Source organism: Tachysurus vachellii, chromosome 4 (genome assembly GCF_030014155.1).
Source record: "Tachysurus vachellii isolate PV-2020 chromosome 4, HZAU_Pvac_v1, whole genome shotgun sequence".
Lineage (NCBI taxonomy): Eukaryota > Metazoa > Chordata > Actinopteri > Siluriformes > Bagridae > Tachysurus > Tachysurus vachellii.
This window is the reverse complement of record NC_083463.1, coordinates 11592050-11609055: the sequence shown is the minus strand read 5'-3', so window position 1 is coordinate 11609055 and position 17006 is coordinate 11592050. Positions and strand designations below refer to the sequence as shown.

At 39.1% G+C, this 17006-nt stretch overlaps 1 protein-coding gene across 2 annotated transcripts in view; it reads left to right on the top strand.

Annotated features, from left to right (window-relative positions):
• Nucleotides 1-17006, top strand: part of sned1 (sushi, nidogen and EGF-like domains 1) — a 45022-nt gene that overhangs the window by 8634 nt on the left and 19382 nt on the right. The window contains exons 4-15 of one of the 2 annotated variants that reach the window (XM_060867757.1): nt 3930-4092; nt 4211-4336; nt 4478-4591; nt 6206-6319; nt 6888-7001; nt 8020-8070; nt 8151-8249; nt 11172-11264; nt 12339-12476; nt 13153-13272; nt 13410-13526; nt 15282-15425. In XM_060867757.1, the coding sequence (XP_060723740.1) occupies nt 3930-4092; nt 4211-4336; nt 4478-4591; nt 6206-6319; nt 6888-7001; nt 8020-8070; nt 8151-8249; nt 11172-11264; nt 12339-12476; nt 13153-13272; nt 13410-13526; nt 15282-15425 (1393 nt within the window). The remainder of the gene's footprint in view (nt 1-3929; nt 4093-4210; nt 4337-4477; nt 4592-6205; nt 6320-6887; nt 7002-8019; nt 8071-8150; nt 8250-11171; nt 11265-12338; nt 12477-13152; nt 13273-13409; nt 13527-15281; nt 15426-17006) is intronic. The other variant, XM_060867758.1, reaches the window with a different exon arrangement.

Below are 17006 nucleotides of genomic sequence, written 5' to 3'. Positions count from 1 at the left end.
GTGTCTGTTTTTTATGCACAGATTCCATAAATCCATAAAATACAATCTGATTATTTCCTTTAAATTCACAATTTTTATTCCATGCAATATGCTTTAGCAGATGTAATCCCTTATGATACCTAACTATAGTGTTAGCAGCCTGGAATGGCTGGAATCAGATACTGATCATGTTACTCGTAGGAACACACAGTAATTTATATGTAACCAGTACATAAGTGATAAAATATACAGATACAAATACAGCCTGTAGTTTTTAAGACACTTCAAGATGTTCCACTGTGTTTCTTCTGAATAAATACAACACTAAACAAGACATGCATCAAAAAAAAATAAACAAAGGAACGCAATACCCTCTTAGGATTAGGCTCTCAAGAGGATTTTAAATTCTCAGACAGGCATCTGTCAAGAACTTAGTTCACATTCGTGACATACTTGACATTCCCAGTTTGATGCAATATTAATGACCTTTGCGTCAATGGTCTATGCACACTATGCACTCAGCACCTCTCATACTCGTTGGTGTTTGTATTTTACAAAGACAAAGAATTATTATCCATTGGTGACAGAAAAACAATCAAAAATACACTAATATTACATATTACAAGAGTGAGTAGAGGAACAAGGAGTTTCTTGAGGTTTAAGAAGTTAAGGTGATGCTCAGTGGACCAATAAGGTCTCTCTAGAGGTACTAAGATTTGAAATCAAAACCTTTCAGAGTTACTACTAGCATGTAGAACTAAGATATTGAGGGATTTTAAGGTTAAAAACAGAAGCCATTTATAGCACTGTTATTTCATTCATGTGTGAAAATCCCATACAGAGGTGATTCTAGGGATTGTGTGGGCCCCAGGCAGGAAAATGCAAGCAGCTCTCTTGCCATTTTCCCCTCTTTATTGACATTATGCTACCCAGATGCCATAATAAGGAATCTATACCATGAGCTAACTAGAGAATAACTGTCTGAAAAGGTAAGCATTATATTCTGCATGCTGGATGTAGTGGTAAAGCTTTCAGAATAGATAAAGCATTGTTATGTCATGCCAGCTTCAACAGAGCACATTGAACAGAGCACAATTTGTTGTGTTGTTTACACTTTCATTATGAAAATTCACCTATAAAAAAGGTGAGTTCTATCAAAAAAAAACTAGCCATATGATCAGAACCAACTCCTAGTTAGATGAGCACGTGGTTTTGGGCTAGTGCTACATTACCTCATGTAATGTCATTTTATTTTTGAATTTTTTTATTAGATAATCTCCACAGTTATTTCTTCACAATCAAGCAAGATGGGGCTCATTTTAGGGGGGGTTTGTAGTATACTTTTGTATGTTACCAATCAGATGATTTAGGGTAGCGGTGTCCAATCTTTTCCTGTGGGTGCAGGTTTTCATTCCAACCAGGCAGAAGCCACATCTGATTCCACCTGTTTAATCAGTTGTTCTTGGCTTTTAGTAGACTCTGGTGTGGCTTCTGCTTGGTTGGAATGAAAACCTGCACCCATACCGGCCCTTTCCGGATAAGATTGGGCACCGCTGATTTAGGGAATTCCAACACAATTTGTCATTTTCATGTCAGCCTTCGGGTGGCGCCAAGCAATTACCAGTCTTGCCAGTCCTGTAGCTATGACTCTGTTACTCTAAGATGCTGACAGTAACAATATTGTTCTACAAATACACACCAAAAATGGAACTAGGCAAACAAAGGCAATATTTTCATATTTGTTTCTTCCTAATATTGTCTTAGAGAGTTTTTTTTTTTTTTGGTCAATGTCATCTCTGGCTTTCTCATCGGGGACCATTTAAAGTTAAAATGTATAATTTCTATCCAGTTTATTTATCCCTTAAAACTGCTTTGTAACAATGTATATTGTGAAAGTGCTATACAAATAGAACTTAATTGAATTAAACTAGATAACAACACATTATATAGTAGCAAAATAATGAGAAGAAATCAGGGCTGTCAAGTGTCACGCAATGAGAGTGACAGTCACGCATTTCTGTCTTTTGTCACGGTCTCCTGCCACACATTGTATTTCTCACACAGAAAAACTTTTTGACTATTTATCATATTTAATATGCTGCAGCACCCAAAACGTATCTGTCCGCACCGCTGTCTCTATGGAACGGGCAGGAATTCTTAGTCGAGCCTGACACTTATCAGCCAATCAAAAAAAAAGAGGCTACACAACAACCAATCATAAAATAGCACTATTGTATCTGGGTAAGATTTAACGCAACAACGAATAAAAAAACATATTCATTAGCGAGGGTATTTTCGATGGTCGGTTTGAACAAAACCTCAACACGAAACAGCTTGTCTCTGGACGGGACATTGTCCTCAATCATGACCCTAAAAATGGCTGGGCTTGAGCCGAACTGTTTTAAATGGGAGCCAACATTACAAATGATAAAGGAGTCCTCTCTCTCTCTCTCTCTCTCTCTCTCTCTCTCTCTCTCTCTCTCTCTCTCTCTCTCTCTCTCTCTCTCTCTGTCTCTCTGTCTCTCTCTCTGTCTCTCTCTCTACACAAATGATATAAATGATAAATCTGAACTTGCCCATCAAGACTGTATGTCTTTCCCCAGTCAAAACATACAGTAATAGACTGTAATTTATGAGATAAGACAAAATTAAGAGCTCCTAATAAGCAAGACATTTTTAACAAGACATTTTCTCAAACAAGGGGTGCACGGTGACTTAGTGGTTAGCACGTTCACCTCACACCTCCAGGGTCGGGGTTCGATTCCCACCTCCACCTTGTGTGTGTGGAGTTTGCCTGTTCTCCCCGTGCCTCGGGGGTTTCCTTCGGGTACTCCGGTTTCCTCCCCCGGTCCAAAGACATGCATGGTAGGTTGATTGGCATTTCTGGAAAATTGTCATTGGTGTGTGATTGCATGAGTGAATGAGGGTGTGTGTGTGTGTGTGTGTGTGTGTGTGCCCTGCGATGGGTTGGCACTCCGTCTAGGGTGTATCCTGCCTTGATACCCGATGACGCCTGAGATAGGTACAGGCTCCCCGTGACCCGAGGTAGTTCGGATAAGCGGTAGAAGATGAATGAATGAATGAATTTTCTCAAACAATGTGCCCTGGTTGGTTTAGGATCTCAGGAGACTTCTAAATACTCAGACGAGCATCTGTCATAAACTTTGTTCATATTCATGACATGCTTAACATATTCTCTCATACACTTTATTGATACAAGCTGAGAACTTGACTGTGTTTTTCTTGAGTGACTTGTCTACAGGGTGTAAACACAGAGACATAAATAGTGGTGTTAGTCATTTAAGCTCCTAAATTGACTTAATATAGGAACGTAAAGGTACAAAGAATCACAAATGGGAAAGAAGTCTGGGCCTGAAGTCCCATACTAATTAGCTGGATAAATATTGTATCCAATTACTGATATTTTATATTATTAATGTTGTGGTGTATTTTATAACATATTTCAAATTTTAATGATCAAGTCAAGTCAATAAGCTTTTATTGTCATTTGAACCATATATAACTGACAGTACATAGTGAAATGAAACAACATTTTAACAACACAAACATAAAGCAACACAGAGTTAAGGACTTAAATAAGTTCCTGGAAAGTTAATGGAACTTATTTGGTGAATAATATTCCGAAATCAGCTGATTCAGTCGTCATGTCAAGTGGGTTTTTGTGTCATTCCTCTATATACCTTGTATACATTAGAACAAAATGTTGCTCCTCCAGGACCATGATGCCAAAACACAACAATGTGAGACGAAAGCAGATCAAAACAAGAAATACAAAGAACAATAATTATGCAGATTCACACCACTGAAATAATCACACATCTATTTGAATATTATCTATGCAATGATACTGTTTATTTTATTTGAATTTATTTTACTAGGAAATTCAGACCCTCTGAAAGAACTGTCCCACCTCTATGCTCTCTTCCTAGGCAGGTTTTAATGCTGGCGACGGGAGGCGCTATTTCAACATCCCAGGGTCTCGGACTGGTGATGTAGTAGAGGTGGAGACCACAACAAATGTGGGGTATCCCGGCCGCTGGGTCTTTCGCATTGATGATGCTCAGGTAGAGGTGGGCAGCTGCAATGACTCAGGTATGATATGATATGAGAGATAAATCAAAAAGAAAGTGAATGTCTGCAAATGCAGTAAACAGTGTCAAGGTATACAGTATAATATAATACGATTTAAAGTACCTGTATTTATTTTCAGCGTCAGTCTGTCCACACCTGAGGCCGTGTCTGAATGGCGGCCGTTGCATTGATGATTGCATCACTGGAAATCCTTCTTTCACTTGCTCATGCCTGGCTGGCTTCACCGGCCGTACGTGCCAGATAGGTAAAAAAAGTGACAGCACCCCAAAACACCAACACTAACAAATTTCTCTATGTTTGTATTCCTAAGTACACATATAACAGTGGTCACATGTCATGTGTGAAGTCGTGTCGTTTTTTTTTTTTGTCCTGTGTGTTTGTATAGATATTGACGAGTGCTCCTCATATCCCTGTCAGAATGATGGCAAGTGTACAGATGGAGTGAACAGCTTTACCTGCTACTGTCCACCAGGATTCACAGGAGTTCTCTGTGAAACAGGTAAGATCAACTTCCTGTGAACTTCTTTGAACTTGTATTAATTATAAATGCATTAACGTGGTGTTGTGTAGCATTCATTCTACTGTAACAAACCTGACAAGCCTGTGTAAATGCTCATTATTAGGTATTGTTACATGCGTAACCCTTCACAATACAGTATATATGAACTTTTATAATATCTGTTAACTAACCCTCGACAATAATATTCTGGTGTGATATACTGTAGCGCAGCGTCTTGACATATAAGCACTATACCAGAATGATATTATAATATACTTGACAACCATTTTATATAATGTATATACCAAGATATGTACACCTAAACATGTACATGCACTTGCATGCCTATTCTGAATTTTTTCTTTTTTTTTTAATTTTATCTATCCATCATCCTCAGTCCACAGTTCACAGTTTTCGGCTCCTGTAACAGATGAACCCCACCATACCTTATTGCAATCATCTCTGTGTGCTACACATGGCATTTACATTTAATTATCTGGCAGAGACTCTAATCCAGAGCAACTTACAAAACATGCAAACAGTAGTCATGTTAAAGTTATGAAAACCTTCACAGAATCTAGAGGTTTAGAAAACAACATTCAAGTCATTCAAGTACTTGAAAGGATATTTTTGTCACATATACATTACAGCACAGTGAAATTATTTTCTTTGCGGGGTCAGAGTGCAGGAACAGCCATGATGTAGTACCTCTGGAGCAGAGGGGGTTAAGGGCTTTGTTTAGGGGCCCCTTAGATACAAGCGTGTTGGGGAAAAGGACCCAAAAACTCAATAAAATACAAAAAATACAAATTAAATGTAATAAATTGAAGGCAAAAGTATAGTACTTAAGTATAGTAACAAATTGTCTTTTTTTCCCACTACTGGGGTTCTTGTTGTATTCCACTGTCAACAAAACGACATACAGAAGGCTTGTAGGGTTCAATGCATGCAAATAAACCAACAGTATTCCACACACCTCATGGCACTGGAAAAATCCTTCACATCGTTCAAATTAAGTTTGGTACATCTTCACCTACCACTCATCAAGGACCAAAGAAGCATCTAGCCTCATATGTGCCACTTTCAAGGCGGTGGGATAAGCCGAAGACTCCAGTGCGGGCTTGAAATTCAGACACGACCCATCTAAATGAACACTTATCACATCCATTAAAATAAATAACTTATGTTCTCCTGTATCAGCACTCATCCTATCCCCAGCAGCACCATGTTGGTATCCTTAGCCTTGGGCCAATCTGAACTAGCATAAGGAAATGCTTTCCAGGTTGATTATCAAGCACTTCTGGAAGTCACTTTGGATTAAAGCGTCTGCCAAATGCCATAAATGTAAATGTAAGCTTTACGCTATGATGTGGCCTCTTTCTCTTTTTCCATCTCTCTTCCACCTCTTCTGTCCCCCTCTCCGGGTGCTACACTGGCTGCAGGCTCCCTCTCGTTCCCACAGTCCAGCCTGCGGAGATGTATCAAACCTCTAATACTTTTCACAGCCAGAAGCACATACTTTCAGAGTGAGGGGAATGGTGTGGCGGATATATTAATCAGCTGAGTAAATATCCTGTGTGTGTGTGTGTGTGTGTGTACGTGTGTTGCCTGCAGACATTGACGAGTGCCAGGAGAATCCTTGCCTCAATGGAGCACGATGCATTGAGGGCGAGGGGAGCTTTACCTGCCATTGCCAAGCGGGTTACACCGGATCTGTATGTGAGACAGGTGAGTGTGGTATTAAACAGTGTTACTGAGCTGGCAGTGTATTCACTGGGGAACAAAGCCTGCTTTCCACATTAGTTCTACTAGTATTCATCTGGCACACATCCCTTGTGGAGGTTTGAACTGAAAGCCATTACTGAGAGCTTATCATTGGTTACTTCCATTTTTCCCCTCTTGGGTTTTCATTTAGGGTCATGTGTTATGTTACACATAATCTGGACTGCAAGATTCTGTCCTTGACGTGACATTTCGGGGTGACATGATCTTCTTGCTTAACAAATTGGACTTGCCTGAGCAGAGCTTATTGATGAAATGCAAACCCGGTTGGGAAACACCATAGGAATTAAAGTGTTGGCCCTGCAAATATTGTGTTGCCTTGTTTCTACATAAGACTGGATTATTCTTAATGCTAGACACCTGCTCAGTGTAACCATGCACCTGCAAGACATCCTCAAGTCTTAAGATTTCAATATAAATTCAATAAAGAGCTGTTCTGGAAGTTAACTCCCTAAATGTCCTCTACTGCTAGCGCTAGTGAATGAAGCTTGTGTTTTTCTGCTTGCTGATCCAGACATAAACGAGTGTGCGTCTATGCCATGTGTAAACGGAGGTGTGTGCGAGGACAAGGTGAATAATTACACATGCACCTGTACAGCAAACTTCACTGGGAGCTGGTGTGAGACAGGTGAGTGCATTTTAAACGTCCTGTCTGGAGACTGCTCTTTTTTCTACTCTCCGTACGCCAGACACTAAGCATTTTCCAACCTTTTGTTTTTATTTCCCTTTGCAATGGGAAAAATGTTTCATGATTGAAAATTCACCCAGCCAGACCTACTTTCTCTTTTCTCTTTTTTTTCCTTCCTCCATTGTAACATTTTTCCGTCGCAAACAGACACACACTATCCAAAATTGAAATTCTGAATAAATGGAGAAGACGAGCTGGGATGACTGCAGCATCTGGTTGTATGTCTGAATCAATGACCACGTGTATTTTCAAAAAGCTTCTGCAGCATCGTCTAGGTCTAAGGCAGGTCATTTTAGTGCATCTTAGTGAGTTTAGCACAAGTTACTCTTTTAACAAAGACAATCATCTTAAATCTGCCTGATGTAGGTTTTAGAGTTTAGACCCCTCTTTGGTAGGAAATGGCTAGCAACTAGCAAAAAATATTTTATTAGCAATAACTTGACAAACATTCTGAAAAAAAGACACTTACCCTGTTATGACATTATGCCAGGAGAATCCAAGTCTGATTTGTTTATTTTACATCATATTTTACAGTCATATTTTATATATTTCAGTCATATATATAATCTGATTGTGCTATTGGGATTGTTGGACTGTTAGCCAGCTAGCTCACTATCATTAGCTTTGTGTAAAACAAGGCTATTTGATTGGGAGCCAAAATGTTTGGAGCATAAAGGTGTATGCAGTATCCATAATGATATATGAAATATGTTTCTGAAAACATTGTCAAATCTACCCTGGCAACCTGACTGTAAATTAATATTACAACAACATCATGGGGACATGCAGGAATGTTTCTTCTCCATTTCATTTTCCCTTCTCAGTATTTGTACACTGCACCTTTGATCGGAGACAATTATATTAATTGTATTATTAACCCTTTGTCAAGATGTAGTGAAGAGACTCAATAATAATGCAAAGTGTCACAAATGCTTCCAAATTGCTTCCTTTCCAACAGAAATAGTAATCACAACCAATTCCTCCGGCACTGAAATTGCGAATCAAACAGGTGAGCTTTAACATGTTTAATTCTTATTCTTTATCACTGATCAAAATTTGCCCTGATCTTTGAATTCTTAACTTTTTCAGCTTCTTGTGAGCAGGAAGGCTGCAAGACCTGCAAGCAAATTAGCCCTGGAAATTACAACTGCACCTGCAAGCCAGGCTACTACGGAGACCAGTGTGAAGGTACGATCGACATGGTGCTTGTCTTCCACACTGTCTCTCCTTCTTAGGTGGGCAAGAATGCAGCACAGTGGAGGAGTTTGTGTCAGACAGCACTATGCCACAGGAATTTGGAGTGCTGCCCGTGAAGACGATGCCGCCGTGTTGGATGAGCTTAATTATCCAAACTGACATGGCCTCACCCTTTTTATTATGCAGCCCTCACAGCGATAGGTGCTTGATGTTCCAAAATAATTGCTTTACAGCACCTTTTATTAGTTTACCAAAAAGTGGAAAGGCCTCCTGTCTAGACTTGAAAGGGCCCGGATTTTATGAGATGGCACCTCTGGTTGGAATTCACTTTTCAGACATTATGGTAAAGATGTACAGCCAGTGAAATCCAGGCTTTTAGTCCTGTGGATGTTATGGTTTATGATGCCTACTGTAGCAGTATTTGGTTTAGGAGTTTGGTTTTGGTAAGAGCGGTTGTTTGGTTTGTCTGATGTGCAATCGAATTAACCGGTCTCTAATGATTTTGAAAAGCATATGTTTTCTGAGGTCTGTGGTTGGAGCTTCATAAATTTATTTTTGTGCTCAATAAGTGAATCATCTGGGTTACATCTTTTCTCTTCTAGGTTTGGCTGAATTTTTTTGGTTCGTTTTCGTAAATACAGTACTTCTTTTCTTTTCACAGAGGAGTGTGGGGTAGGTGGGTAGGGGTGCTGGATTCAGAGGATTACTGATTCAGATACCAGTTCTGTCAGAATTTTGAATTGTGGCTCTGAAAATTCCTTAATCTCAGCTATTTCACTCAAGTTCATAACACTATGTAACACAATTCTTGTTTTTAGGTATTAAGATTTACTTATATCCCAAAAGTAGAGAAAATGATTATTAACCCCTTAAACATTGCTTTTGTGACCGGAACAATGGTATTGAAATATGAAATGAAATGAAATTTTCATTGAGACAAATGAGAATTTGCGTGTTTGCTTCAAATAGTCAGAAAAATTAAAACACGTAAAGAATTGACTATTAACATTTATTGTGAATCACTTTTACAAAGCTGTTCAGTAGCAGCATTAAAAGTCCAATATATCCTGGTGAAAGCACTTGTCTTTTGCCTTTGACCATGCTCCCACGTTCTTGTTGAGTTTATCAAGATGTGCATCAAGGATATGGACTTTGAAAAACATCCTGCAGCCCACTGTGCTGTGGTTCTTCACCAGAGTCTCAATCAGCTCCATGTTGTTTTCACCATGTTGTTTTCAGCCCAGAAAGACCCAAGCCACTGCAACAAATCTGTTCCAAGCCATCCTTCTACTTCTTCTGTCTATTCCTGGGTAATTTCTTGCCCTCCGTGATCATCTTTATGTGTGGTTTGATGAAGATACCAGCTTTAACTTTTGCCTCTTAGGTAGCATAGGAAAGAACTCTTGATATCCTGAAGGACGCCAATGCCGCATCTAGGGCTGTTTGTTTTATATGGCCCAATTTGATGTGTAGTGGTAACATCAGCACATGTAGGGGTCCACCTATAGCTCTTACTTGATGTCTGCTGCTATTCCAAATACAAAGATAACAGGGAAATTTGGTAAAAACCTCATTGGAAACCAATCAGGAATACCACCATTTTGAAGTCATCACTTCATCCAGCAATGTATTGATGCTGTTGTAATTCAAAGAGATTAAAAAAAAAAAGTTCAGGAAAAAACATAATTTAAACCAACACATATTTTTTTACACTTCATTTGAATGGAAAGACAATTTATTCTGTTAACTCAATGAAAATAGTCCATTTTCAAAATACAAGCATGTTCATGCTAAAGTATTTGGTCTTTGTTTCTCCTGCATATTTCATATCTGATAAATCATACATGCTTGGATGAAAGTAACACTCCATAGTGTGGTGACAGTCAGTTAAATGGTTAACCTGTCACTGCCAACATCAGCTACATTGCTGCTGTCTCCACTAAACCCTTCGCCATGTGATTAGATTCTTCTGAGTGTGAAAACGTGTGTAAATCCAGTATTCAATGCACTTTACATGAGAATTCATTCTTTTGGTCAATGCATTCCTAAATGAAAGCATCAGAATCCAGGTTCCCACTCTCAGATCATCCACTGAGGGTTTTCATCTAGAGTTCTCGCTATTAAAAGACTTTAATAGTATGTGAGCCATTGCAAATTCACACTACTTTTCATCCATGAGCTGAAATAACTATCAGCATTTATATGGGCTCTCTTAAATCTCCTGAATACCTTCCTGCCCGGGCGAACTTGGAAGACTCAATGGAAAAAGGCGCACATGGTCCTCAGTGGAAGAGGAGGCAGCGGCCCACAGGCAGAACACAGAAGCGCCTAATCGGCCACTGAGATCAAAGCTGAAGGCCTCACGGAGGGCCTATGAAAACGGCTCTGCTGAATTAACATTCTATTAATTGCCCGCAGGGTCGTACGCTCTGATCAAAAAGCATGTTTCGTATTATCAGAAAAATAATACCCTCACGCAAACCCCCTGGACTTCAAAAGGAAGCCATTTAGCAGTGATACTGCCATGTTCTTTGATCCATTTCTGCAATTACGCTCAGGGAGAGGAGAAAAATAAAAACAGTCATGCAGTTAGCGTGAAAGATAAATGCAGAATACTGACAGTCCTCTCGAACCCAGTGAACTGTGTGAGAAAAGACGTGAGAAAGAGTGACCCAAGAGAAAACAAACACAAAAAAATTCCGGTCCTGCGTTGTGTTATTGCAACACATTTCCATTCCAACACATGTTTGCTGTATATTGACATTTAGTGTCATGATGAGTAAGGTACAAAAAAAAAGAAACATTTTTGGGAATATTTAAAATGTTTGCTTTTTTTTTCGTCCATTAAAACTTTTAATGACCTCCTTTAAGAACCTTTCTTGTTCTCTCTGCTTGTGTCTATCTTCCCTGCAGAAGAGTGTCTCTGCCAGAATGGAGGTGCTTGTATTGATGCGAACGGCACATGCGAATGTCCAACGGGTTTCATCGGCCTGTACTGTCAGTTTGGTATGTACAGAAATCGTAAGCAATGTTTAAATAAGATCATTCGTGCAGTTTCTATTTTTCATAGACTCCTTTAAGAATTGAGCTCACTGTAAGTTTACATTAAATTTAAGGGGCAGCAGTTCAGAGAAATACCACGTCAGACCGAATTAATTAATTCCGTTTTTTTTTTATAGCAAGCATATAAGAAGTGAAGTGTGTCTGCCCTGTAATTCGATTAGTGATGAGTTTTGTAAAAGCGTTTTGAAACAGTTACTTCATAAATGTACATCATTCATTCATTCATTCATCTTCTAACGCTTATCCGAACTACCTCGGGTCACGGGGAGCCTGTGCCTATCTCAGGCGTCATTGGGCATCAAGGCAGCATACACCCTGGATGGAGTGCCAAGCCATCGCAGGGCACACACACACACTCTCATTCACTCACGCAATCACACACTAGGGACAATTTTCCAGAGATGCCAATCAACCTACCATGCATGTCTTTGGACCGGGGGAGGAAACCGGAGTACCCGGAGGAAACCCCCGAGACACGGGGAGAACATGCAAACTCCACACACACAAGGTGGAGGCGGGAATCGAACCCCGACCCTGGAGGTGTGAGGCGAACGTGCTAACGACTAAGCCACCGTGCCCCCCTAAATGTACATCATACATCACAAAAAAAGTCAAAATCACATTTCACATGAAAGATTTAATCCAACCTAAGATTAAGACTGTGAAAGGATACTAGCTTGTGAACCTATTTGGGAGTGTTGGTTATAAACACAGCTCCAAAAACAGACAATATGCCCTTACAGTGAAATCACACAAGAATTTGAGATGTACTGTATTGTCCTGTACTTGTTATGAACTCAATTAAACACTTGAATTCATGTAAACAATATGTGATCAGATGGAAAAATCTCAAAATTGATTGAGAATTACAGATTTATTACATTCTGATTGGGTGATCCTCTGTGGAGATGATTAATGAAGCCAAATGATTCATAATTTTTGCATCATTGTAACAAATAAAACACATGAGTGTTGCCCAGCTCACGTATACTCTCTAACTGTGCCGTTTGTTTATAGAGGTCACGCAGACACCATGCAGTAACAGCAGGCCGTGTCCAGATGGGGGTCCATGTTTGGAATATGGGGGCACATACCTTTGCACATGCCAAACAGGAATTGACTTTGAGCATGATCACAAGGACTTCTACCCTTATGGTAAGTGCTGGAGAACATGATGGTGATATACACACCAATTATAGCCAGGGTACTTCAAAAACTTTAAGCACTCACAGTACTTAAATAATTAAAACATTATTCATATATATATATTTGATTATTATTGATCTTATTTTGCCATATATATATATATACAACTTTTCTCACCCGATTTCTGAAATCAAGCAAGATTAAAACCAATGCCTTCTTAAGCTCTTATTTTGCCATATATATATATATATATATATATATATATATATATATATATATATATATATATATATATATATATATATATATGTATACACGTTACACACACACATATATGTGTGTGTGTGTGTGTGTGTGTGTGTGTGTGTGTGTGTGTGTGTGTGTGTGTGTGTATAGGTCTATACATATATATATGGCAAAATAAGAGCTTAAGAAGGCATTGGTTTTAATCTTGCTTGATTTCAGAAATCGGGTGAGAAAAGTTGTCATGAATTATACAACCTTATACAACCTTTACAACAGCTGTAAATTTTCATATACATTGGCTCTTTTTTAGCCATCTGGTTTTACCATTTGATGTAATACCCACTCAAACAAATTAAACATTCCCACAAGTGCAAATAAAAGTTACCAGCACTCTCCTGGAGTGATGGAACGTGGTCAAGTTGGTGTATGTGTTTTCCAGTACAGCCCCAATCGGCCTGCGATTCTTCACCATGTCAAAATGGGGGTTACTGCTTTGAGCAGGATGGAGGCTACACCTGCGAGTGTGAGCATGGCTACAGAGGGAAAAACTGTGAAAAAGGTAATAACGGACATTAGTGTGTACAAGCTGCATTGTTGTTCTATTCGCCTATGTGATGTGTTGTAATATGGCACTCTTATGGAATGCTTAGTGATACATGCAGCCTTGATTTGTCTCTTCCTTTTTTTTATCCTCAGTCAGATTAAGTATGTGTGCCTCTAGTCCCTGCCGAAATGGCGGGTCCTGTAAGGAAGAGGCAGGAAGCTACTACTGTGTGTGTCCTTACCGGTTTACAGGAAAACACTGTGAAGTGGGTGAGTACTAAAGGGTGACATCATTTTTTTGTGCCAAGAGCTTTAAGGTGTTGGAGAGAATTGTGCACAACTACACTTCTGTTTTATGAGTTTGATGACCACAATTAAAGGCTCATGTGCAAGTGTTTTGGCAGGACTTTTCTCAGCGAATTATCCTTTCACAAATTATTCAGTATAGCTCTAACTCTGCGCTTTTCCTTTCAAGTGGAAGAAGTGTGCAATCTGCTTTCATTCATGTTTGGACAACTACGCTTCCGTATACGCAGTGCCATAAAATCCCTGCAAAGGAAAAGCAGCACCTCAAAGCCAAGAGGCTTTTCATCTTAGGAATCTCATTATCCTGACTTTGTCTTATATTCGAGTTGTGCAACCGTTTGGCCTGTTTGGCCGTGTAGAGAGATTCGGTGTGCTGGAAACCATTCAAGACTTGGATCCTTCATGTACTGGAACAAAAACGGCTGCAAATGCTGTGTAGCTCTCTCTCAGAGCTACTGTAATGATTAATGACTGCTCACACATGTCGAAACACCACATCTGCACAAACTGTAGATACAAATATTTGCACATGCTCAGAGTGATCATACGTTCACATACAAATAATTACAGATATTCTAACAACACTCTCTTTGGATTGTGCTCCTGCTTTTATTGAATAGCACAAAAGGTCATACAAAAGCACGAAGTAGTGACTTTTGACCCGTAGTTGCAATAAAAGTTCAATAAAAAAAAATAACTATGCATCTAAAGCATTTTAAACTGATTTTTTAATTTTTTTTTTTTAATTCAAAAATGAACATTGCAGCAGCTGTTAAAAATATTTGCCTGGTAGAAAAACTCTAGCATGCTTTTCTCTCTAAAGTGAAGAAATATCAAATGATGCAGGAATAAAAAATAATGCATCCAAACTATCAGACCACTGAAGCTGACAGCTTCATTCTAACATTCTGACATTCGGGCCTAGACATGTATTTTAAAGGGCTGGGCTTTGGTGTGGATTTTTCCCATTTTTAAGTAAGCTAGACATGTCTTGCATGTTTGCTGTAATGAATGTGCAATTTTTTTTCTACCTAAAGGAGAGACGACTAGGTGATTACTAGCTGTTACTATGCAAATATCTAAAGCTAGCACTCACAATGTGATTTACTGAATTGCTGAAAGCTGCTTGATACAAATTGATAGCCCCAAAGGACGGGTATTAAATTGTAATTTTTTCTTTCATTTCAAGTAAAATGTATATTATATTAATGTATAGTATCAGAAATATCTGAAATAAGTGATAAAATATCATGTAGGATTACTTCTAAGTCCATCAGCATTTAAACATAGCCTTTGTTCATATACCTAATAAACAACACATAGATTCATGTCTATAATATTTTAAATCTGTGAATATGAAGCATTTACTGTATTAGGCTTAAGATGTAATGTGTAATTACGAATAAATGTGACAAGTTTCAGTTTCACTGTTTTACTCTTCCAGTAAATCTGAACTTGGCGCAACTGCAAAGAAAAATTCACACATGCTCATTCCCGATTTACGCACTGATTTCTCCTACTATGTGTGATGTCATTAACAAGATTGTTCCTTGTAAATCAACCGCAACTGCATATGCAATCTATCAGATTGCATGCACAGATTAGCACTTTTTATTTGGGGTCATAATAGATTAGGGCCTCTGCATAAAACACATTGAAGCTGTACACAAAAGCTTTGATAATACAAGTGTTGAGTCTAGGCTGTGCATTTGTGTGCAGGAAAACCAGACCCGTGTGCATCTGGCCCGTGCATGAATGGAGGAACGTGTTTCCATTACATTGGCAAATACAAGTGCGAGTGTCCTGGATCCTTTATAGGAAGACACTGTGAGATCAGCAAAGGAGCCAGTCCGGCTTTGGACGGTAAGCCTCCTCTCTTGTCTTTCATTAGAAATACCCCAGAGATTGTAATACAGTAATCAATTTCATATGACATCTTTCCCCCTACAATAGCTAAAACATTCATCGCAGTAAGCGCAGCTTATGGGGAGGTTAGAGGGAGAATAGGAGATGATGCCAGGAAGAGGTAATGCATGCCAGTACCTCCTGGGGTACTTGGCCCTAGCTCTCCTCCCCAGAGGGAAAGAAAGCCGGAAGAAGTGTTCTGTAAATCTGATCCTCATTCTGAATGGTGGTTGTAATTCTTGACACTGACATCGCTATTTCAGGGTTTGTGGGTTTTCCACAAGGTAAGGTTGCAATCGAGTGTTGCTGGTACACTCTTGCACAAGGAAAAAATCAGCCACATGTCATCGGGAACATTTCACAATATTGATGTTTACAATTTTTAATTATTCCTCTCTGTTTAGAGGAAGAGTGCAATCAAAGTCCTAGTGGTTCTAGTTTAGGGGGAAAATAACAATCTTTTATGTTTTGCAGCTGTTGAAAAAAATACATCTCAATTACTGTAAATGTTGCTACTTTTTGGCTAGTATAGATGTTATTAAAACCACTGAAGAAACACAAACAGTCACCAGTGTAATCTCAGTGCTAACTCAACATTATAAACAATATAGATACATTACTAGAAATTTAGTGTACTGGTGGTTGCCTCACACATCCAGGACTGGGGGTTTGATTCCTGTCTCCACTATGTGTGTGGAGTTTGCATGTTCTACCCATGCCTCAGGGGATTCCTCCAGGTACTCTGGTGTCCTCCCCCGGTACAAAGACATGTGTTTTTAGGCTGATTGACATCTGTGATGTGTGAATGAAGGGTCTCGATCAGGGGCCCAGGTGTGGCAGCTTGTTGTACCTGGGAACTTACAACCTCCCAATCAGTAGTCCAACATCTTAACCACTGAGCTACCACTTCCCCTCGTATATGTTGGTAGTAATTAACGCTGCCAAACTATTATTGACTGATAACCTAATATTTTCAACATATAATTTGAATTAATCAGATAGATTTGGTTGATGTATTATGTTGTTTTTTAACTCATAACCTCAATGTAGGATATGAGCCTTGTATTTCGTATTACAGCATTCTAAGTTTGATAAATTATGAATTGTCTTGATCCCATGCATTTCATTATATTGTATATCAATAGTGTATTGGTATATTTTTCAAAAATCTATATTATATAACTAGTAACAAAAGGTAATATGTCATGGGCCAGGGAGTGGGCATGGTGGCTTAGTGGTTAACATGTTTGACTTACATCTCTGTGGTTGCGGATTGGATTCTCGCCTCATCCCAAGTGTGTGTTTGTGTGTGTGTGTTGTCGGCTGAATAGCAGTTGTTTGCAGTTTATATTGTGTGTGATTGTGCCCTGAGAAGAGTTGGCACCCTGCCCAGGGTGTCCCCCACCTTATGTTAAGAATCCCCCTGGGAGAGTCTCCAGGCACCCTGCAAGCCTGCGTAGGATAAACGGTACAGAAAATGGATATATGGATGAAATATGGATGGAATATTCCTCCAGAGTTTCTGGTGTCTTTTTATCT